This window comes from Acanthochromis polyacanthus, chromosome 1, assembly GCF_021347895.1.
Source record: "Acanthochromis polyacanthus isolate Apoly-LR-REF ecotype Palm Island chromosome 1, KAUST_Apoly_ChrSc, whole genome shotgun sequence".
Classification (NCBI taxonomy): Eukaryota; Metazoa; Chordata; class Actinopteri; family Pomacentridae; genus Acanthochromis; species Acanthochromis polyacanthus.
In genome coordinates, this window is record NC_067113.1 from 61,529,127 (window position 1) to 61,548,529 (window position 19,403).

A 19,403-nucleotide genomic window follows, 5' to 3' on the forward strand; every position below is an offset into this window, starting at 1 on the left:
AGATGCAGATAGATCGACAAACTCCAGCATCTGACTGGGCTCCCCACCCCCCACAAACACACACACACACACACTCAACGCCAAGTGCCTGATCAAGCGTGGAGGCAGACGGGGTCTTTGCTTCAGTCCGACGCTTTGATCACAAAGTTGTGCAAAGCTGAAACTGAAGGCTGAAGTACTGGCAAACTTGACAAATGGAACAGGAACGTATCACTTTATGGAAGAGTTACAGTGGAGCAGCTCTGTTTATGTTTTAGTGCCCAAAGGAATAATCCACCATTACTCTTAAGTCAACCTTCCTTTGCTTTGTGTCTGGGGCCGTGGCGGTTTTACATTCAAATTCTGACACAATGATTCATACATATTTAAAGTATCACTTGGCGACATTATGTTTGAATCTTTCCTGTGTGATAGTTAAAGCCTTTGGCAAAATGATAGTTTTATGCAGAAGTTTTAGCTTTCTGATTCATTCATCAGCTGTTTCAGTTTAGTTAAAATCTTCTACTATCAAACTTTGAGACTGCAGAAATGCCATATGTTGCATTATCAGATATCAGATATATTATATTGAGATTGTAGGATACAATATCAACAATGTTACACCTGATAATATCTATCCTTTCAGTTTCATCCACTAGAACTGTGAAAATATGGAAAAGCGCAAAGTCCATTTCCAGCAATGTTTAGAGTTTTACTTTTAATGCATAAATGCTAGTGTTTGGAAGTATTACTTACTGTATGTGTCACAGTGAGGTGAATACATTCTTCGCTAACAAGTACTTTGTGGGATTACATTTTTAGATAATGCAGTAATGCTCAACTACTTGACAATATGGTTTCTGAATTTTTTTGAATCCCATGTTGTGCCTTAACTAGCCTGTTTACACATTCCTCTTTTATCCTACACTGATCATTGTCAAGAGTACTTGTTAAACCGGGGGTGCCAAACTCATTTTAGTTCAGGGGCCACAGTCAGACCAGCACAATCACAGCATAATGACCTATAAATAAAGACGACTGCTTTTAGTGCAAAAAAAAGTATATTCCGAAAATGTTCGCAGTTAATGAACTATCTTTTTGCAAAATATTACCAACAAACTGAAATTTCTTAAGAACATTAAGTGCAGTTTCAGCAACGTTACGCCTCAGTTTATCATTTACACATTACACCTTACAGATTAGTGTATCTGCAAAGGAACAAAACATTTGGTCACAACTGTCTGGAGCTGAACACTCTAGTATTTTCCTTTATGATCAAAACAACTTGTCAAGATTTAGAAATGATTTTAAATGTACGTTCATTTCCACATCTGTGTTGTAATCCTGACCACACACAAGGAAACTAAAGTGGGAACTATTAAGGAAGAAGGTTAAGTTGTGACCCTGCCTTGTAGATGGACTAAATTTATACATAAATAATACATAAATGTTGTTTACAGTACAGTGGCGAAATTTAAAATAGCAGCTACTTGCATTGTAAAGTTGCATTTAATGTCGTCTCTGTAATTTTACACGTTGCAAAGTCATCCACACGTTTGACACCCCTGTGTTTAACTATAAAGTCCTAATTCTTCTTGTACGTGTTTCAGTATTTGACTCACTGCATCTCACGTCTCGATAGAAACAGCACAACACAGAAGTAGGATGAATTCAAAAATATCTTTTCTGCAGTATAACAAAGTTATGATAGTATACATCATAGAAAAAGATCAAACAAAGGTTGAATTTCTTTGATTATATTTGCAAAAATTAAAAAAAAATACAATCTACATGTGCAACATTGTTCCAACTGTCCACAAGTGTTAGCAACACTGGAGACTCTACATACTAGTGGTGTTTTACAGACCTTGGCAGTGGTAAAAGTCACAAATTCTTTCTGTTGTTACACATTCTGGCTCTGATGTTTGGTTGCATTTTGATGATTTTTTTAAAAAAGAATGCATGCTTTTCAAACTCACCAGTGGGTTTTTAAAGTTGTGAGTTGTTTCCAATTACAGGTAATGTTCGTAATGAGTGATTGATTGTGTTTTTAAATTAGTTTTAGAGAGTGGTAGTGGCTCAGACATGAAGAAGTGTACACTCAGCTATGACTGTACATCCCAGCGTGCTACATTCTCAGACTTTACAATTCATGTCACCAGCAATGAAGCCACTTTAGAATCTTGATTTAAAGAGGCCTTGAAAGACATGAGTCACTGCCGCAGGTGTCAAGTCTGTAAATGACAGCAGCCTGCTGTGGGTAGTTTGCACCCACATTTAGTGCGTGCAGCGTTGTGAACATCTCAGACTCTTACAGTGCCTGTGCAGCTCTGTGTTTTTACAGTGAAGGAAAAGCCTCTTGAGGCAGCGTCATTATCCACAATAATGTGCTAAATGGTTTTTCCAATTACACTGCAGTGATGTGTAATCAGTGGATGAATTATGTTTTGCTTGTTTTTTTAAAATGTGCCTCATTTATGATGTGCAACAGAAGAGGTAGTTTTAGCAGAAAAGCGAAGGTCAGGGTTTGTATTTAAACTCTCGTTTGTGATTAGGTTCAGGCAGCATGTGTACTGGTTAAGTTTGGAGAAAACTAGTAGTTATGATGTCTCAAGTCACTGTAGATCTTTTCGATATTAAAACAAACTGTGACTTTTCCCAAACCAACTGCTACGCGTTCCGAACCCCTAAAACTGTAATAATACAGTAAATTATTGAAGAGGAAAGTATGTTGTCAGTGAGCATTTTACCGTTACAGTCAGTATCGATATATTTGCAACATGTTAATTAACAGCGTCTCTTCATTAATGAACGAAAACACCATCTTGTTGTAAGTGCACTACCGTTTGAAAGTTTAGGGTCACCCAGACAATTTCATGTTTTCCATGAAAAAGTGATGGGTTTTAGATCCATCATGGCAGGCACACAGGCCAAAGTCGTAAACCTTAGTAACAAAATTTCCCATTTGGCAATCTCAGAGGAGACCTGCAACTATTAAGCAATTAGTTGCCAACTGTTATACCACCGTTCAAAAGTTTGGGGTCATTCAGACAATTTCATGTTCTCCATGCAAACTCACACTTTCATTCATGTGCTGGCATAAGTGCACAAGGGTTTTATAATCATCAATGAGCCTTTCAATGTAGCATTAGAACACAGGAGTGTAATGTTCCTCTGTACCCCTATGGAGATATTCCATTAAAAATCAGTCGTTTCTAGCTAGAATAGTCATTTACCACATTAACAATGTCTAGACTGTATTTCTGATTCATTTAGTGTTATCTTCATTGAAAATAAAATGCTTTTCTTTCAAAAATAAGGACATTTCTCAGTGACCCAGTAGTGAACATTTTCTGCAAAACTGTGAAGAAATACTATTTCATGGAGACACAGTTGCTCAGCATCACTACATTTGAAAGCATAAAACAATGTCCAACAGGGCTCTGAGTAATTGCTGACGTTTTATTTGAGCGATGTCTCCATAGCATATGCAGGTTGTGGTTTTATCACAACTCCAGTGTCTCACCATATGTGGTGCTGACTCTGACCAGACCTCTACTGGAACAATTAGTGCCAAAACATAAAGGTAGCATAAAAGGCTGCCAGTGTCATACCACATGTAAACACTGGCACAACAGAAAGCCATATGTGCTCTGCAGCTCGTACTCTAGTGAGATTTGAATTTTTTTTTTTTTTTTTAAACAGACACATCTCTGGCTGTGTTGTTCTGGAGCTGTACCTACATGACAGCGTGGTGGGCTGCTGCTGCTATAAGCTTGTCTCATCCTCCCTGTGGGGAGTGTGACTCTATGTAAATATCAGCATTAGGAGCCTTCAAATGTTCTCCACCCACAGTCCAAAACTCAGTGTGGAGCGTGCAAGACATGTCAGAATCGTCACTTTATCATCTCAGCCCACACCGTCACGTATAGAAATATATACGTGTGTGTAAACCTGCACATAAGCACATTTAAACCAAAATACACAAGTATCCCTCAACATGCAAGCACAGTATGGTTCCAAAGTGCAAATAGTGACAAATGCTCTTTCATTTACACTCACAAAGCCTTGATCTGCACATAAAACTGAAGATTTTTAAAGTCGCTTGATGGTGTTCAACATCTTACTTGGAAATTCTTTTGCCATTTATTCTTTAAAGTGTGTAAGCTATAGTGTATAAAATGAAAGGTCACTTCCATTTGGGTGTAACTTCAGTTTAATGCATATTTGACATTATCTTGTGGCTATAAAGAGCAGGCTCAAGCATTAAAATGTTGAGGTATATACAGAGAAACATATATGATGATATATATGATGATCTGATGAAAGTCATAAAATCAAAGTCGTGATAACCGCTAAAAGGTTTCTTTTCAGCCTGCAGAGGGAAGGTGTCATTTTGACTCATTAGTGACTGGATGGAGCTCCTGTCAAAATGTAGTGAGGTCATCTGATCTGGTTTGCAGCACCACTGCATAAATACCCATCATGATTTGTATTCTGCAATTGAATTTAGATCTTAATTTATTCCACGATATGTCAATCCCCCTGACCACCATCTCACAGAAAACGACTGAGATTAAAAGCATATTTGCCGTAGCGCCGTCAAGTGGGATTAGGCACACTCCACAGGCATCATTTTGATTAATTACGAGTGTGTTTTTGGTTGTATTTGATCAAAACAGACCCACATTTGCAAAACCAACATCCTGTAAAAGGGATTAGGGGGGCAAAAGTATTACTCAGTATTTTCTTCTAGCTGTGAAGAGGATCAGTTTTCCCGCTTTGGCTGACATTAAATCGGGTTTAAAAGTTCACACAGGCGCCCCTCCTCCTTTCTCAATCTCCTTCCTCTTTTTTTCTCACCCTTCACTGTGTCACCCTGACCTTGCTGTTGCTCTCCCCTCCCCAACACTCCCTGTTCTTATTGTCCTTCTCCTCCTCCCTCATTATCTCCTCTTTTCCTTCCTACTTTTTCCTCCTCCCCTTCTTGTTGTAGTCTACCGTGGGATGGAACCCAGCAGTAGGTACTGTAGTCGTGACTGGGCGTTGTCCGTTAGATTTGAACGCCCTTGAGATGTTGCCTACTTCTGACAGTTCTCCGATTTGGCCGACCGCCAACCTCTACCCCACACCTAAAGATCAGGACGAGGCTCTGAAAAATGGGGGTTCGGGGACCAGGCGTGGCCACCGGACTCGTGCCCCAGGAGCAGGACAGATGGTTCAGCCCTGGGACGCATTCGATTCCGATCGGCGCCTCCTTCAGGGCGGACAGGTGGGCTGGGGGGGTGATGAGTCGGAGCTCACAGGTGGAGTTGGAAAGAGATGTGGAGATAGATGGATGCGTTGGAACAGTTGGCATTTCTAAAGGTCAAGACCTACGTTGATTCAGCCAGGGACACAGAGAGGAGGAGGCAGCGCGGAGTGCTGCTCTGTGTGTGTCTTCATTTCTGGATTCAGTTGTCCTCGCAGGGATAGGAAGATGAGGAATCTTCTTATTCTGTCAGGCCTGTTGTATGGCTCAACTGGGAGCGAATGCAATTGAATTCAGTAAATGGAATTCCTCCAAAATATAATAATACAAATGTGTGTGTACATGTGTGTGTGCATGTGTGGAGCAGAGATTGTCTGATCTGTCTGGGCAGGCTGCCCACCTCTCTGTGACACACCAGGCTTGACAGGTGTCTCAGGATGAGCTGGCAGCACACACACACACACACACACACACACACACACACACACACACACACACACACACACGAACATGCAGCCTCATACACATCCACATTTTTACATGAACACAAAGGTGCATGCAGCCATGAACATAAGGCTTCACCAGTTCTCCAAACAAAGCACACATGCACCAGCAAATCCAGACACGCACATACACAAACCAACGGTTCAGCAGAGCAGATGGCGTGACGTTGCTAAACATTTGCCATCCTTCAGCGTGTCGTTGCTGCATCTCCAGCTGACAGATGAAGTCAGCGAGGACAGCCCTGCTCTGATCTGTGTGCCACATCTTTTTGTCAGGGCCTTCTCAGTGTTTTCTTGGTGCTGTTAGTTCAGAGAGATGTCTTTGGAGCAAATCCATGAGGATTAATTCACAGCAGTACGATGCAACAGTGAAGCGGCACGAAATGCTCCCCGTTCAAACGCGTCATTTTCAACGTGCACGGTGTGAATTTGCCCTTGAAATCTGAGAGCGATTCAAAGGGAGTGGCTATGGTGTTTTTAAGCGAGATATTCCAGCAGCAGCTCTTTATAGCACACTGGGAACATCTTCAGGAGGGCACAGTCGGAGTCCTTAGACTGGTGGGCAAACAAACTTTCCACACCCTGCCTGGTTTGGTCCTCAGTCAGCCTTGGCTCAAGTGAAACCGCACTTCAAAGCTATCGTTGCCAACCAGCAGACCAACTCATTAATTCTGTGTGGAGGCTCTTTTCTTTTCTTCAAGGGAGGGATCTTTTTTTCCCAAGCATTCAGCATAGCTATTGATTTATACACGCGCTAACGATAATTTGTTGTTGTTAAGCTGACTGATCTTAGTGCAAATTCATCTTGTGGTCAGTTTTGAGATATTGAGCCTTGCAGTTTCCATATAAGAGAATAAAACAGTTTTTACTTTTGCCATTGTAAAGGTGTTATTGGCTTTGGATTTTTTAAACATGTTAACTTACATTCCTGCAGCAGCTGAACTCCGTTTTTGTGTCTCCCCATGGCTACAGGCTCACCTGGTGGCAGCCTTCGAGAAGAGCCTGAGTAACATGACCTGCCGCCTGCAGAGCCTCACCATGACCGCTGAACAAAAGGTACCAGGGCTTAGTGCCGAATTTGAAATGTGCTGTATATGAACTCCACGGTGAATGAATTACAGGGAGGAGAAGTGATTAGAAATGGGCAGCTGTGTGACATTGAAATAGTTCAGTGGAAAGTAACAATGTGGAGGTCAGTGCCTGTGGAGTAATGGATTTTTTTTATCTTCAAGGTTGCAGTTCCTGACTCATGTGAGAGGTTTTCTACCAAAGTTAAAGTTTTAGTTGTTGCCTGACTATTTTTCTGGCATCACTTCTAACCTTAACCGAAGTTGTTTGACTTGCTTCAACTCCAAACTTTGTTGCATCACAGGGAAGGAAGCTAAGGCTCAAAAATCCATGTAAAGGCCGTGCTTTTTCCATAAATTATCAAGCGTTTTTCAGTTCTTGGCTCTATTTTTCCCTGAACTTGAGGGTTCACAAGAGCTCGAATGGCACTGAAACGCTGATCATACAGATGCACCAGTATATTCAATGATATATCCCTAGCACAAATTATGAATGCCTCCCTCTGTTCACACACCCACACACACATCCACACAGAAGGCTGACGAGCCCTGGCAGCTTTTTAATCCTCTATAAATTAAAGCAGCCTGGGATCTAGTGGGATGCCTTTGTCAAACAAGGCCATCCTAACTTTTAATTAAAGCGGAAACCCTATCTGTAGCCCTCAGTGGGTTTTGGGGAAATGCAGAATAGGAGACTCCCCCTATCTGATCGCGTTGGTTCGACAGAGAGTAAAGCTTTTTTTTTTTATTATTCTAAGCAGGTGGTGCTGGCTTTGGGGCAAATCTGTGAGACTCTCATCTTCTTCAAAATACCTTTCCGCACTTTTTTTCTCTCATTCTCTTCCACTGAAAGCCGTGTCAATGCCAGATTTAAGAACTTGTTCACAGCAACAGAGCTAATATGTTGATTCCAAGCGTTTTTGGTGCATCATCCTTTTTAATAATAACCCGTTCCGATCATCAGTCCTGGACTTTTACTTCGACTACAAAGATCACATTTCCTCAAAAGCAGCTTTTTTTGTGCTCAACTCAGCAATTTCTAAACGATGGTGCTAAAAACAGAACTCCTGTTCTCTCTGTCTTTTTCTCATTCCAGGAATCTGAGTTGGTTGAGTTGAGGGAAACAATAGAGACGCTGAAGACTCAGAACACAGATGCTCAAACAGCTATCCAGGTGGCACTAAATGGCCCGGACCACCTCCACAAAGGTAATAAAGAAACCAATAGGGAGAACTGGACCAGATTTCCCTAAAAAAATGAAAAACATCTGAAGAGTCGGTGCATTTGTTATCCTGATTGGCCCCACAGGGAATTGAACTCCTAATAATTGTAGCGTTTGTGCTGAATAAGTCGGCTTGGAAAGCCTTGATTAGTCAACAAAACAGCCTGAATCCGATGAGTTTTGATTTTATATAATCACCTTTTCAAGTATCCAGCTTCCTCATAGATTCTTGTTCAAACCTAGCAGAGTGTGAAATAGAAAAACATCAAAGCTGGCATAAGCAGGAATTTGAAAAAGACAAAAAAAAAGCAACAAAATTTGAAAGTAGAGGCACAAATTTTTCAAAAATAGTCTAGCTAAATCTTAGTATTTACTTTTGACTTTCCCCAGCTTCTTAGTGAAAGTCATCCATTTAATCCACCACATTGTTCTTTGTTGCTCTTTAAACTTTCTCACCTGTTATTGGTTAAGGTCTCACATCACCAGTTAGATTTTCTCAAGCCTGAAAGCAAAAGGAGGTGCATTAGTATAGTCTCCTCTCAGATTACTTCAGTTACAATATGCTAAAAGGTTAGTATGGTTTGTTTTTTTGACCCAATGATGACCTCAATTTTAAATTAAAAAAAAACAAAACATACTAGCTGATAAATGTTGGTACAGCACTCAGCTCAGTTTTGAAGCACTCTAAGAAACATTTTGTCTGTTTGCAGACCTGCGGATTAGACGACAGCACTCATCAGAAAGCATGTCCAGTATTAACAGCACAGCCAGTCACTCCAGCATGGGCAGCTTGGGCAAGGACGCTGAAGACAAGAAGAAGAAGAAGAAGAGCTGGGTAGGTGGAGAAAACAGAAGCAAAAAATAGCCGTGAGACTAAAACTGCAGAGTGAAGCTGAGTCCAAATATGGACAAAATACGCACCGGCATCAACAGCGTGCCAGGACCGGAATGGTTCTTTATAGAGCAGAAAAACATGGAAGAAGAAAGCTTGTTTTCACACTTGAGATGATATAATTTAGGCTAGCAATTGCTCCTTTATGCAAAATGCCCAAAAATCCAGCATCATACAAAACATATGTTATAACATTTTCATTCTTTGCCACTTTAAGGTACCTGGAGATTATACAAATCAGCTGTCCTAGTATCTAGTCTATTCATTCAGATGCTGCAAATATCAGAAGCCTTATACTTCCATATTGATATATCAAGACATTGTTGAAGGTGGATTTCACAGTAAAAGCCTCTTTGAAGTCTATGCATTATTCAGTGTGAGCAAAGCTAGTGCAGATGTAGTCTATATGCCCACATTAAAAGATTAAATGTCTTGTACTGTTGCACTTACAATATAAATGCAGAATCCACTGAATGCTCTTAAAATTCCTACATGAGCTCCAGAGGACAGGGTTTGTTTGTAGCTCCTCTTTGTTTGATCAAAACTGCAACTCAAAAGCAGAATGATGAACAGCAATGCATGTCTTTATTGCTAAGATTTTAACGTCCAATTCTGCTTCTTTTAGTGTTAAAGTGAGTGTTTGCAGCTTATCTGATGAGTCAGGTAGTGAGTAATGGGTTGATTTACTCTGTCCCTTCTCAATCCACAAGTGTTTACTCATATTTGGATGCATTTGAGGATTGCAGAGAACCTTTGGTGTGCTGCAAAATCTGAAAACTATGTTCGCTTCATCACAATGCGCCGTCATGCCACCGTTGCTAGGTTACAGGGCCGGGAGCATGTCAGCCGAGTGGCTAAGGTACCATCCAGGGTCGAGGGCTAACAGCGGGTCGAGCAGAGTCAACCATATTACAATTATTGTCGGAGATGCGCTTGGAAACTCATATTCAGCGACAGCACCATGCAAATTAGGTTGAAAAGAAACAGAGTGGCTACTAGTGTTGTAGACGCGGAAGTTTAGCTTGAAAAGAGTTCAGCGGTTGCCCAGAGGTTAGAGAAGTGCCGGTTGAATCGCTGTGTCAAGTGGGAAAGTCTGTGCAGAAGAGAAACAATCACCTCCCTCAAAATCCGCTGTCAGAGTACTTTTGACAAGAGCTCTTAATCCCTCTGTTACTCAATTGGATTTGGTCAAGCTTGGAGGTGTGAAACAGCAGGGGATCCATCTCTATTCCTTCAACTCTACTCCAAAGCTTTCCTTAATACCTTGTCTTGTGTTGGAGTTGAATTTCAGATATTCTTTAGACAGTACCCATCTCCTATTTTACATTCTATTGATAAATGTATATTTTGTATGCACAAAATTAAGGCAAAAAGCCAAATGTATCTGAAAGCATCCTCAACCATAAAGCTCTTTCGTCTTTCTCTGCCCTTCTCTCTAATTTTCCTGTTTATTGTACAATAGCAGCTCAGCGTCTCAGGCTGAGAGCTGTTATTTGCTGCAGCCCCCTGAGTCAGACGGATGACATATTAGAAGTTCTGTCTCAGCCAAACAGCACTGAACCAGAGCCAGTTTTCAGCCTCTGCTGCAATGTAAAACGCCTGCCCTTGAAATCAAATGCATGCCAACCGCCCCAAAGTTCACCACCGAGTATAACACCCGAGCCTGCCGTGTTAATTGAGACCCAAAAAAATTCAAGTCAGCCTCATGAATACCAACCACTTCCTTATTTCAGCAGCCGTTAATTATTCATTTGCATAAATTCTACCTCAGTGTAGGGTGGAGGACCGAGCTGATGTGAGGTTAGTGATATGTGAATGAGGTGTGGAAGGAAAAAGCAATGTGTCATGCTATCAGGGCGGTAGGAGGAGGGCAGTGAAACATATTAGCAGTTTGCCCTTCAATAATGCACAACTTTGTGCCAGTAGGACAGACAAAGTGGTGTGTTGTTATTCCACACACACTGTAGCAAATTTTTCTGTAAAATTACAATAAAATACAGGCAGCTGTAGGTGCCGCTATTTCACACAAATTTTGTCAGTGTTATAGTCTTATAGTCTTATAGTTTGTCATAGTCTTTCATTTCAACGGTAATTACAGTATTTACCATAATTAATCTGCATTAAAGTTAATTACTGTATAATTAACTGTATAATGGATTACAGTATATTACAATGTGGTTTGTTTGTTAATTCTGTGACTGGACTGTCTAATAATGTACTGTATTTATATAGTGTTGCCACATTAATCAACATTAAGCTCACTATAAATTGTGGACAGATGCCATAAATAACAATAAAAGCACTCAGAGAGTGCAGTACTGCACCAAGGCTGCTCAGCTGCACCATTTTCGATGGATTAAATCTTAAATAAACTATTACTCTGTAGTGAGCACAGGTGTGTGTTACGCATGTGTACGTTATGTACAGATACTGAATCGCATGACCTAAATATGTAGCAGGTGGCGGGAATTGATGGTACTCAGAAACACCCCCATTATTTAATCAGTTGTTCCTTGTATCATTTCTGATGGATAAATCCCGATAAGTCCGCAGCAGTGGATTTGTAATAGGATCACAATCATGTGATCGTCAGCAGGCAACTGATGTCGTGTTTACTTGTTGTCATAGTTACAGTGATGTCATGCCGCTATCTCACAATGATACAGAAATCTTTATCAAATCCATGGATCCAGACTATAAGCTGCATCACTGCCAAAATCTAATCAATTGGTCTTTGTGTCATTTCTGACCTTCCCTGAAAATTTCATCCAAATCCGTTAGTCCATTTTTGAGGAATGTTGCTAACAGAGAAATAGACAGAGAGATGAACAAATGTGCGCACATCGTCCCATACCTCCGGTGTGTTCCTTGATGGAGTAATAATATGTCTTCAGTCTTCGTGATCCAGAATCTACCGACTCTCTTTAACATTCAAAAATGCATTTAGCAAAACAATGAAGGATTAAGCATAAGTTACATTTTTATGGACTGGAAGCATTTATTCAGGGACAGCAATATTGGACAAATTGTAAAAAGTAAACATATATTTTGGAACTAAAATAACTTAATAAAAAAAAATGGCATAATTCAGGGCCTTAGTGTAAGGTTGGCCATAGCATTCCTATCTGTGCAAATCAAGTTGTAAGTCTAAGTAGTGTTTTGTGAACTGTTGTTCAGAAATGTTTTGTTCAGTTAACACTGTCAGTTTTTACAATAGCCTGCTGTTAATACTCATTTTAGTTTTTGGCTCTAGCAAAGCACCAGATTTCACTTTGTTTAGTACTTTTGGAAAAAACAGTACTCTACTGTTAGGATTTGGCTGCTTTTTACAACAATTTATTATAGTGTAGAAATACAGACAGACTGTACCTGTAGTGATGAGTGTGATGTTCATGCCCGCTTGAACACATTTTCAGCCACTTTAGCTGTTGAACACCCACTTCGGTCCAGACTGAAATCTCAAAAAGTACCGATAAGTTACTCTTAGGTGGAGGTTCTAGCATTTTTACATTCTTAGGATTCCCAGAAGATGTATTTTACTAACTTTGGTGATCCATAACTTTTTCACTTATCATTTCTATTGAATGAATGTTTTGTATTTTTGTATTTTCATGGCTATGTTGTTTTCCATGTTGATTTCATGCTGCATCGTGTGCTGCTATCATGTAAAAACGTATTTTTATTGGTGTCGGATCCTAATCAGAACTTTTCTTTAACTTAACTTATTTGTCCAAATTCTGGTCATAATCCAACACCGACCAAACTGATCACACTTTACAGAACTGTTTTCCCTCTGATTGATTGAACTTAGTTGTAAAAGCCATGATTATTACAGTAGTTGCAATAACAGCATTTCCTCAGAACAAAGTCGTGAATCAGTGACACTCGCTGCATGTAGCTTTCATGCACCTAGCCTCCTGTTGCTGACTGTGACGTGAGCAGGAGTGTGTGTCTGCGTGGCTTAACGTTGGGTGTGTTCTGCATCTTCAGGTGGCTGATTCCATCCCAGCTCAGGTCAGTGGTTTCCAGAGTGTCTTCTGTATGTGTGCAGTGGTTGTTCCCCGTCTCCACTTCCTTCCCTCTCTTGTTCCGCCTTCTTCCACCCTCGGAGCAACCTCTTTTTCCCTTTTCTCGGAACGTCGGCATGGATACAGCAACCCTCCCCTTCCCCCCTCATTTCTCCTCCTCCTCTTCCTCCATCCTTGTTCATTTCAATTGCTTGTTCATCCCTAATTTTTAGGGTCATTAAAAAGCCTGGCTCCCCTCCTCTCTCTCTCTTTCTCTCATCTTCATCTATACTTGACGGCCTTGCTTTTTACCTCTTTACCTTATGCCAGACAGTGGCCATTGCTTGGAAACAGCACGGAGTGACTTCCTGATCTGACAAGATGTGATGTCTCCAGGAATGATGTCTAAAGAACTGACATGATATGATTGAGGAGGTCGGTGGGGGTAATACTGACGTCTTTGCCCCTGTGTGCTATGTGTGTTGCAGCTCCGCAGCTCCTTCAAGCAGGCGTTCAGCAAGAAGAAAACTAAATCGCAGTCGGCTCATGACGAGATGGAGGAGATGACTGACTCTCTGCCATCCTCGCCCAAGCTGCAGCATGACAACAGGCAAGGCAGCATTGCCACGCTGCGTTCTTCACCCTCTACCACAGAGTGAGTTCTTAAATGCAGTTCCTTCCACAAATATACATATATAATACACGTGCATCCACTCTAACAAACCTGTACATATTTACAGTGCTGTGAAAAAGTATTTGCCCTCTTCTCAGATTCTTATTTTTTGAATATTTCCTCCGTTAAATGTTTAAGATCATCAAACAAATTTAAATATTAGGCAAAGATAACCAAAGTAAATACAAAATGCAGTTTTTAAATGATTATTTAATGTTTTAAGGGGAAAAAGCTATCTAAACCTACCTGGCCCTATGTGAAAATATAATAGCCCTCTTGTTAAATCATGAATTAACTGTGGCTAATCACATTTTTTGGAAAGCAAGTTCAATTTCACTGGCCACACTCAAGCCTGACTACCTCCAGACCTGTTCAATCAAGAAATCACTTCAATAGAAGCTGTCTGACTAAATGAAGTCGGCAAAAGATCTTAAAAAGCTGCAACAAAATGATCCAAAGAAATTCAAGAACAGATGAGAAATAAAGTAACTGACATCTGTCAGTCTGGAAAGGGTTACAAAACCATCAAAGCTTTAGGACTCCAGAGAACCACAGTGAGAGCCATTATCCACAAATGGAGAAAACATGGAACAGTGGAGAACCTTCACTACCAAAATTACCCCAAGAGCACAACGATGACTCATCCAGGAGGTCACAAAGGAACCCAGGAGAACACATAAAGACCTGCAGGCCTCCCTTGACTCAGTTAAGGTCAGTGTTCATGACTCAACAATAAGGAAGAGACAAAAATGGATCCATGACAGAGTTCTAAGATGAAAACCACTGCAGACCAAAAAGAACATAAAGACTCATCTTACTTTTGCAAACAAACATCTGGAGGATCCCCAAGACTTTTGGGAGAATGTTGTATGGACTGACAAGACAAAAGTTGAACTTTTTGGAAGGTTTGTGTAACACAGCACTTCAGAAGATGAACATCATAGCAGCAGTCAAACATGGTGGTGGTAGTGTGATGGTCTGTGGACCTGGATGACTTTCTGTGATTGATGGAACCATGAATTCTGATCTCTACCAGAAAATCCTGAAGGAGAACGTTCGGCCATCAGTTCGTAACATCAAGTTGAAGCACACTTGGGTTCTGCAGCAGAACGACGATCCAAAACACACCAGCAAGTTGACTTCTGAATGGCTTAAAAAAAAACTAAATGAAGGTTTTTAGTGGCCGAGTCAAAGACTGGACTTTAATCCTATTGAAATGCTGGTATGACCTTAAAAAGGCCGCTCATGCTGGAAAACCCTCCAGTGTCGCTGAATTAAAACAATTCTGCAAAGAAGAGTGGACCAAAAATATTTCCACAGAGATGTGAAAGTTTCATTGCCAGTTCTAGAAAATGCTTGATTTCAGTTGCTGCTGAGGGTGGCCCAACCAGTTATTAGGTTTAGGGGGCAATTACTTTTTCCTACAGGGTCAGGTAGCTTTGAATGTTTTTTTTCCCTTTTATAATTAAAATCATCATTTAAAAACTGCATTTTGTGCTTACTTGGGTAATCTTCGTCTGATATTTACATTTGTTTGACGATCTTAAACATTAAAGTGGGGAAAAGATGCAAAAAAAAAGAAGAATTTGAGAAGGGAGCAGATACTTTTTCACAGCACTATATTCACAAGGAAGTCTCTCCCCGTCTGCATACGGTGTTTGCTAATGAAATACAGTGTCCAGTTTTGATTTTCTTCTCCATTCAGTTGCTTTCGTATTTTTTTAAACAAATTTTCTTAAATCCTCACCTTACTTTTCTTTTCTCTCTTTCCTCCAACCACTCTGTACATCCTTCTCTTTAATGTTGCTCCACCTGCCGTAGCAAGTGCATTTGCGATAGCAAGTCCTCTCCCATTTGGACGCCAAAGAAAAAGCTAAACGGTCATGTGGTCTACAAGCACAGATCTCGGTAACAGGCACTGTGTGGCATGCTCCCCGGGAGTGTGTTTGCAGTGGTTTGTGTTGGTGTGACTTTCTTCTGCATCTTAGTGCTGTAAAATTTCTGACCGACATATCATAGCTAACAGATCTAAACAAAAGTGTCCAGTTCTCTGTTCAGGAAGAGTAGAAGCAGTAAGTTGAATACACAGTGGAAACATGTCATCTGTTAGTTTGTCGTTATCTGTTTTTGCGGGGGGGTTCTTGTGCCAGAACAAACTGGCTGTAAATCACTGAAAAAGAGCCAACATGTGGCCATTTTGCAAGCATGCAAGAACTGTGCACATCTGCTGGGCAGCTGGTGACATCATTTTAATTTTAAATGTCTGACATGTTTTTTCAGGAGCAGAGCATGTCGAGGTTTTTGAATTTCAAATGAAAAACCATGAACGTGTGACAGATTCTTGCTGTGTTTTTGACTGTAGCAAAACTAGAATTGCATCTAACTCAAGTTCATTTTTTTAGATATCTAATAATCTGATATTAAACATAACTGAATATCTGGTCTTTGTGATGACATCACAGCACATCAGCTACTGTAAATACTGCAGTAAATATGGTTTTCAGTTCACTGATGTTGCATTTTTTATTGTTCTTGTCAAACTGAGGCAGTAATTTATCACATTATAGGCTGTACATTCAGAAATATCAAAAAGAAAAGTCTGTATATTTTGTGGATGCACAAACTCTTGCATACCAACCTACAAAATGTGTACAGCTGTGCATTGTGGGAACTGTAACTGGAATATATCTTTCCCCTTAAAATTGTTTGGCTGAAGAAGTGTAATGAATGGGAGCGATTCGCTGCACCAAATGCCCCACTTCCCCATTCACCTCTATAATATCTGCCCATGAAGTCCTCACCACTGACTCCAGCTTCCCTCTGAACTTCAGCTTTCCTGTTTCCTCTAAGTGTGTGCTCTCCGGAGTGTATGTGTGTGTGTTTGGTTTAACCCTGAAGGTGACCCCTCCTCCTCCCTGTGTGTAATCCCGGTTGCAGACTGTGCGAATGCACCGAGGCCGAGGCTGAAATCATCCTCCAGCTGAAGAATGAGCTCAGGGAGAAAGAGCTCAAGTTGACAGACATCCGCCTGGAGGCGCTTAGCTCGGCCCACCACCTGGACCAGATCCGAGAGGCCATGAATCGCATGCAGGTGAGGTTAAACTCACAGACTGCATCCAGGTCACCGCTGACCTGTGGGTGTTTATTTATGTTTGACACAGGTCAAACTGCAGCAGCATGAACATTTGTCCATTTACCAAGAGAACGAAGTGATCTTATTCTAAAATTCAAATGAACTTAATTCTGGATTGTTTTACCACCAGTAGTAAAGAAAATATTCACCACCGTTCAAAAGTTTGGGGTCACCGTTTTATCTTCTTCCACTTTTCCAACACTTTTATTTGCGTGCTAACATAACTGCACAAGGGTTTTCCCTCAATGAGCCTTTCAACACCATTAGCTAACACAATGTAGCATTAGAACACAGGAGTGATGGTTGCTGGAAATGTTCCTCTGTACCCCTATGGAGATATTCCATTAAAAATCAGCCATTTCCAGCTCGAATAGTCATTTAGCACATTAACAACTGCTTTGCTTTCAAGGACATTTCTAAGTGACCCCAGACTTTTGAACGGTTGTGTATGTAAATATTTGTCTTGACAAATAGATATATCAGATATCAGGCTATCAATTTTCCAAAGAGGGCCAAACACGGGAATCCTTTAGAGACACTGTGCTGCATTTTCTACTCTGTCTGTCCAATTTGTTTGCGCTAAAGTGGTATGTTTCTCCCTCAAGGCACTGGAGCATGACAGCTACCAGTTAGGGAGTTAACAATGCATTCATTGGGTTAGTGAAGGGCCGACAGGGCACCAGCGGGGCACAAGGAGGCCTTAAGGCAAAGCAACACTCTCACACATACAAACAATAACACAAAACCTCTCACAACATATCTATTCACCTAGCACTCTCACACATCAGCTGCTGACATCAGTTTAACTTACAGTTTGACATTTTGGAAAACAAGCTTATCTGCACTCTTGCAAAGAGTTAGATATGAAGGTTAATACCAATGTCATGTTTGAGTCATGGATTTGTTAGGAAGTAAAACAATTTGCCTAAAAGTCTGTCTCTGGTTTCATCTCTTAGCACTATTAGAGCGTCTAGCTGAATCTCTATAGTTGGGGTTCAGTTTCACCCCTTTGTTGTTGTCTGTACTTTCAGATATGAGCCTCATTTTGTTGTTTACTGATTGCTTTCAAACATATCAGAGTTTTGTTAGCTGCCTTAGGATGCAACCAAACATCCTGCTGTTAAAAACATATTCTTGATCAGCATATGAGTTTTAAAAATTGCAGGGTGCAAACAGAAGCCGCCTGAAAATGGCTGCAGGGGATCAGCTCTGTCTGCGGTTTGCAACTTGTACATTTTTAGCACATCTTCATCAAGGTAAACAAGTTTACGTTGCTGTGGGTGCAGTGCAGAAACACTCTGCCGGCACAGCTCTTCACAGATTTCAAAATCCGCAGTGGAACCCCCCCATTAATATTCATACTTGATAGCAGTATCAGTCTTCTAATCTAACTCTCTGCAAGGAAGCAGATAAGCATATTTCTCAAAATGTCAAACTGTTCCTTTAAGTCTTAAAGTCGGAAAACTTTCTGAACAGTGGAAGATGTAAGAAACTGAAAAAGAAGAGTAAAAAAACAGACAATGCTTGCTAAACTCGTCTGCCAGCGATCACAACATGGGTACTTAATAACACAGGAGTCATTGAGGAACCTGTCAAGGTGAACACGTTTCATGAAGGGAGAAGGAAATAGGAAATCTCTGTTTAATTTTTCATGCCGCTGAATAAAAAACACACAAAGTAAAATTTCTCTTTGCAAATAAATGTATTTGATTTATTCATTGAGTTCAGCGCTGTTGACGCAGCATAATGAACAGACAGACATTTCAAAGCCTAATGTTCAGAGATGCTGTGTCATTTCAGATTTTAAAAGAAGCTCATATTGGCCATGAATGTCTCAGTTAAGTGGATCTTTGTGGATGTGGATTGCCTCATCTTTAGAAGCCTATAGTCTCCCCTCAGATATGGGGATCATGTTGGACTCCTTATCTGAGACTTAACCTTCAGTACAAAGAAAGCCTTGAAGATCAAAAAGCTGCTTACAGCCAATAAGTCCAATGATACTGATTCAGAATAACGACGGTGGCCAGCTTGAATGAAGGGAAAAAATGTCTGCTGTTGAAGCAGCCTATTACTTAGTGGCCTTAAATGCAGTTTCTATTAGACTTACTCTCATTTTCATTGCTTTCTCATTTCACAGAATGAGATTGAGATGCTGAAAGCGGAAAACGATCGTCTCAAGTCCAGCGGTAACGCCACGCCAACAGCCACGCCAGTCAAGACAGCCCGTCCGCCCTCTGAGACCTCCAGCACCTCCTCGTCCTCCTCACGTCAATCCTTGGGGTTATCACTCAACAACCTCAACATCACAGACACCATCATGTCAGGTCAGTTCAGCGTCGGCGTCGGCGTCGGCGTTGGTGTCTGCAGTGTGTCAATCTGAAGTGTCTTTGTATATCAGCATTACACCAGCACTCTGCTCAAAGTGTGAGAGTGGTGGAATCCAATAAAATGAACTTTTATGTCTTGGCAACCCAAACAGGCTTTTGGCAGCCATTCAGGGCTGTGTTTTCAACCTAACATTAAGCTGGATGAGTTGTTTTATTGGGCTGCACAGTGGATTGGTGGTTAGCACTGTTGGTTTGCAGCGAGAAGATCCCCGGTTTGCATCCCGGGATCTTTCTGCATGGAGTTTGCATGTTCTCCCTGTGCATGTGTGGGTTTTCTCCGGGTACTCCA

General features: G+C 40.9%; 1 protein-coding gene across 13 annotated transcripts in view; it reads left to right on the top strand.

Annotated features, from left to right (window-relative positions):
* The window catches only part of nav3 (neuron navigator 3), a 660,678-nt gene that overhangs the window by 617,227 nt on the left and 24,048 nt on the right, over nt 1–19,403 (top strand). For 11 of the 13 annotated variants that reach the window (XM_051948572.1, XM_051948574.1, XM_051948567.1 and 8 more), the window contains 7 exons: nt 6,706–6,789; nt 7,897–8,008; nt 8,733–8,857; nt 12,905–12,928; nt 13,410–13,576; nt 16,532–16,685; nt 18,865–19,051. In XM_051948572.1, the coding sequence (XP_051804532.1) occupies nt 6,706–6,789; nt 7,897–8,008; nt 8,733–8,857; nt 12,905–12,928; nt 13,410–13,576; nt 16,532–16,685; nt 18,865–19,051 (853 nt within the window). The remainder of the gene's footprint in view (nt 1–6,705; nt 6,790–7,896; nt 8,009–8,732; nt 8,858–12,904; nt 12,929–13,409; nt 13,577–16,531; nt 16,686–18,864; nt 19,052–19,403) is intronic. The other 2 variants (XM_051948553.1, XM_051948565.1) reach the window with 1 other exon arrangement.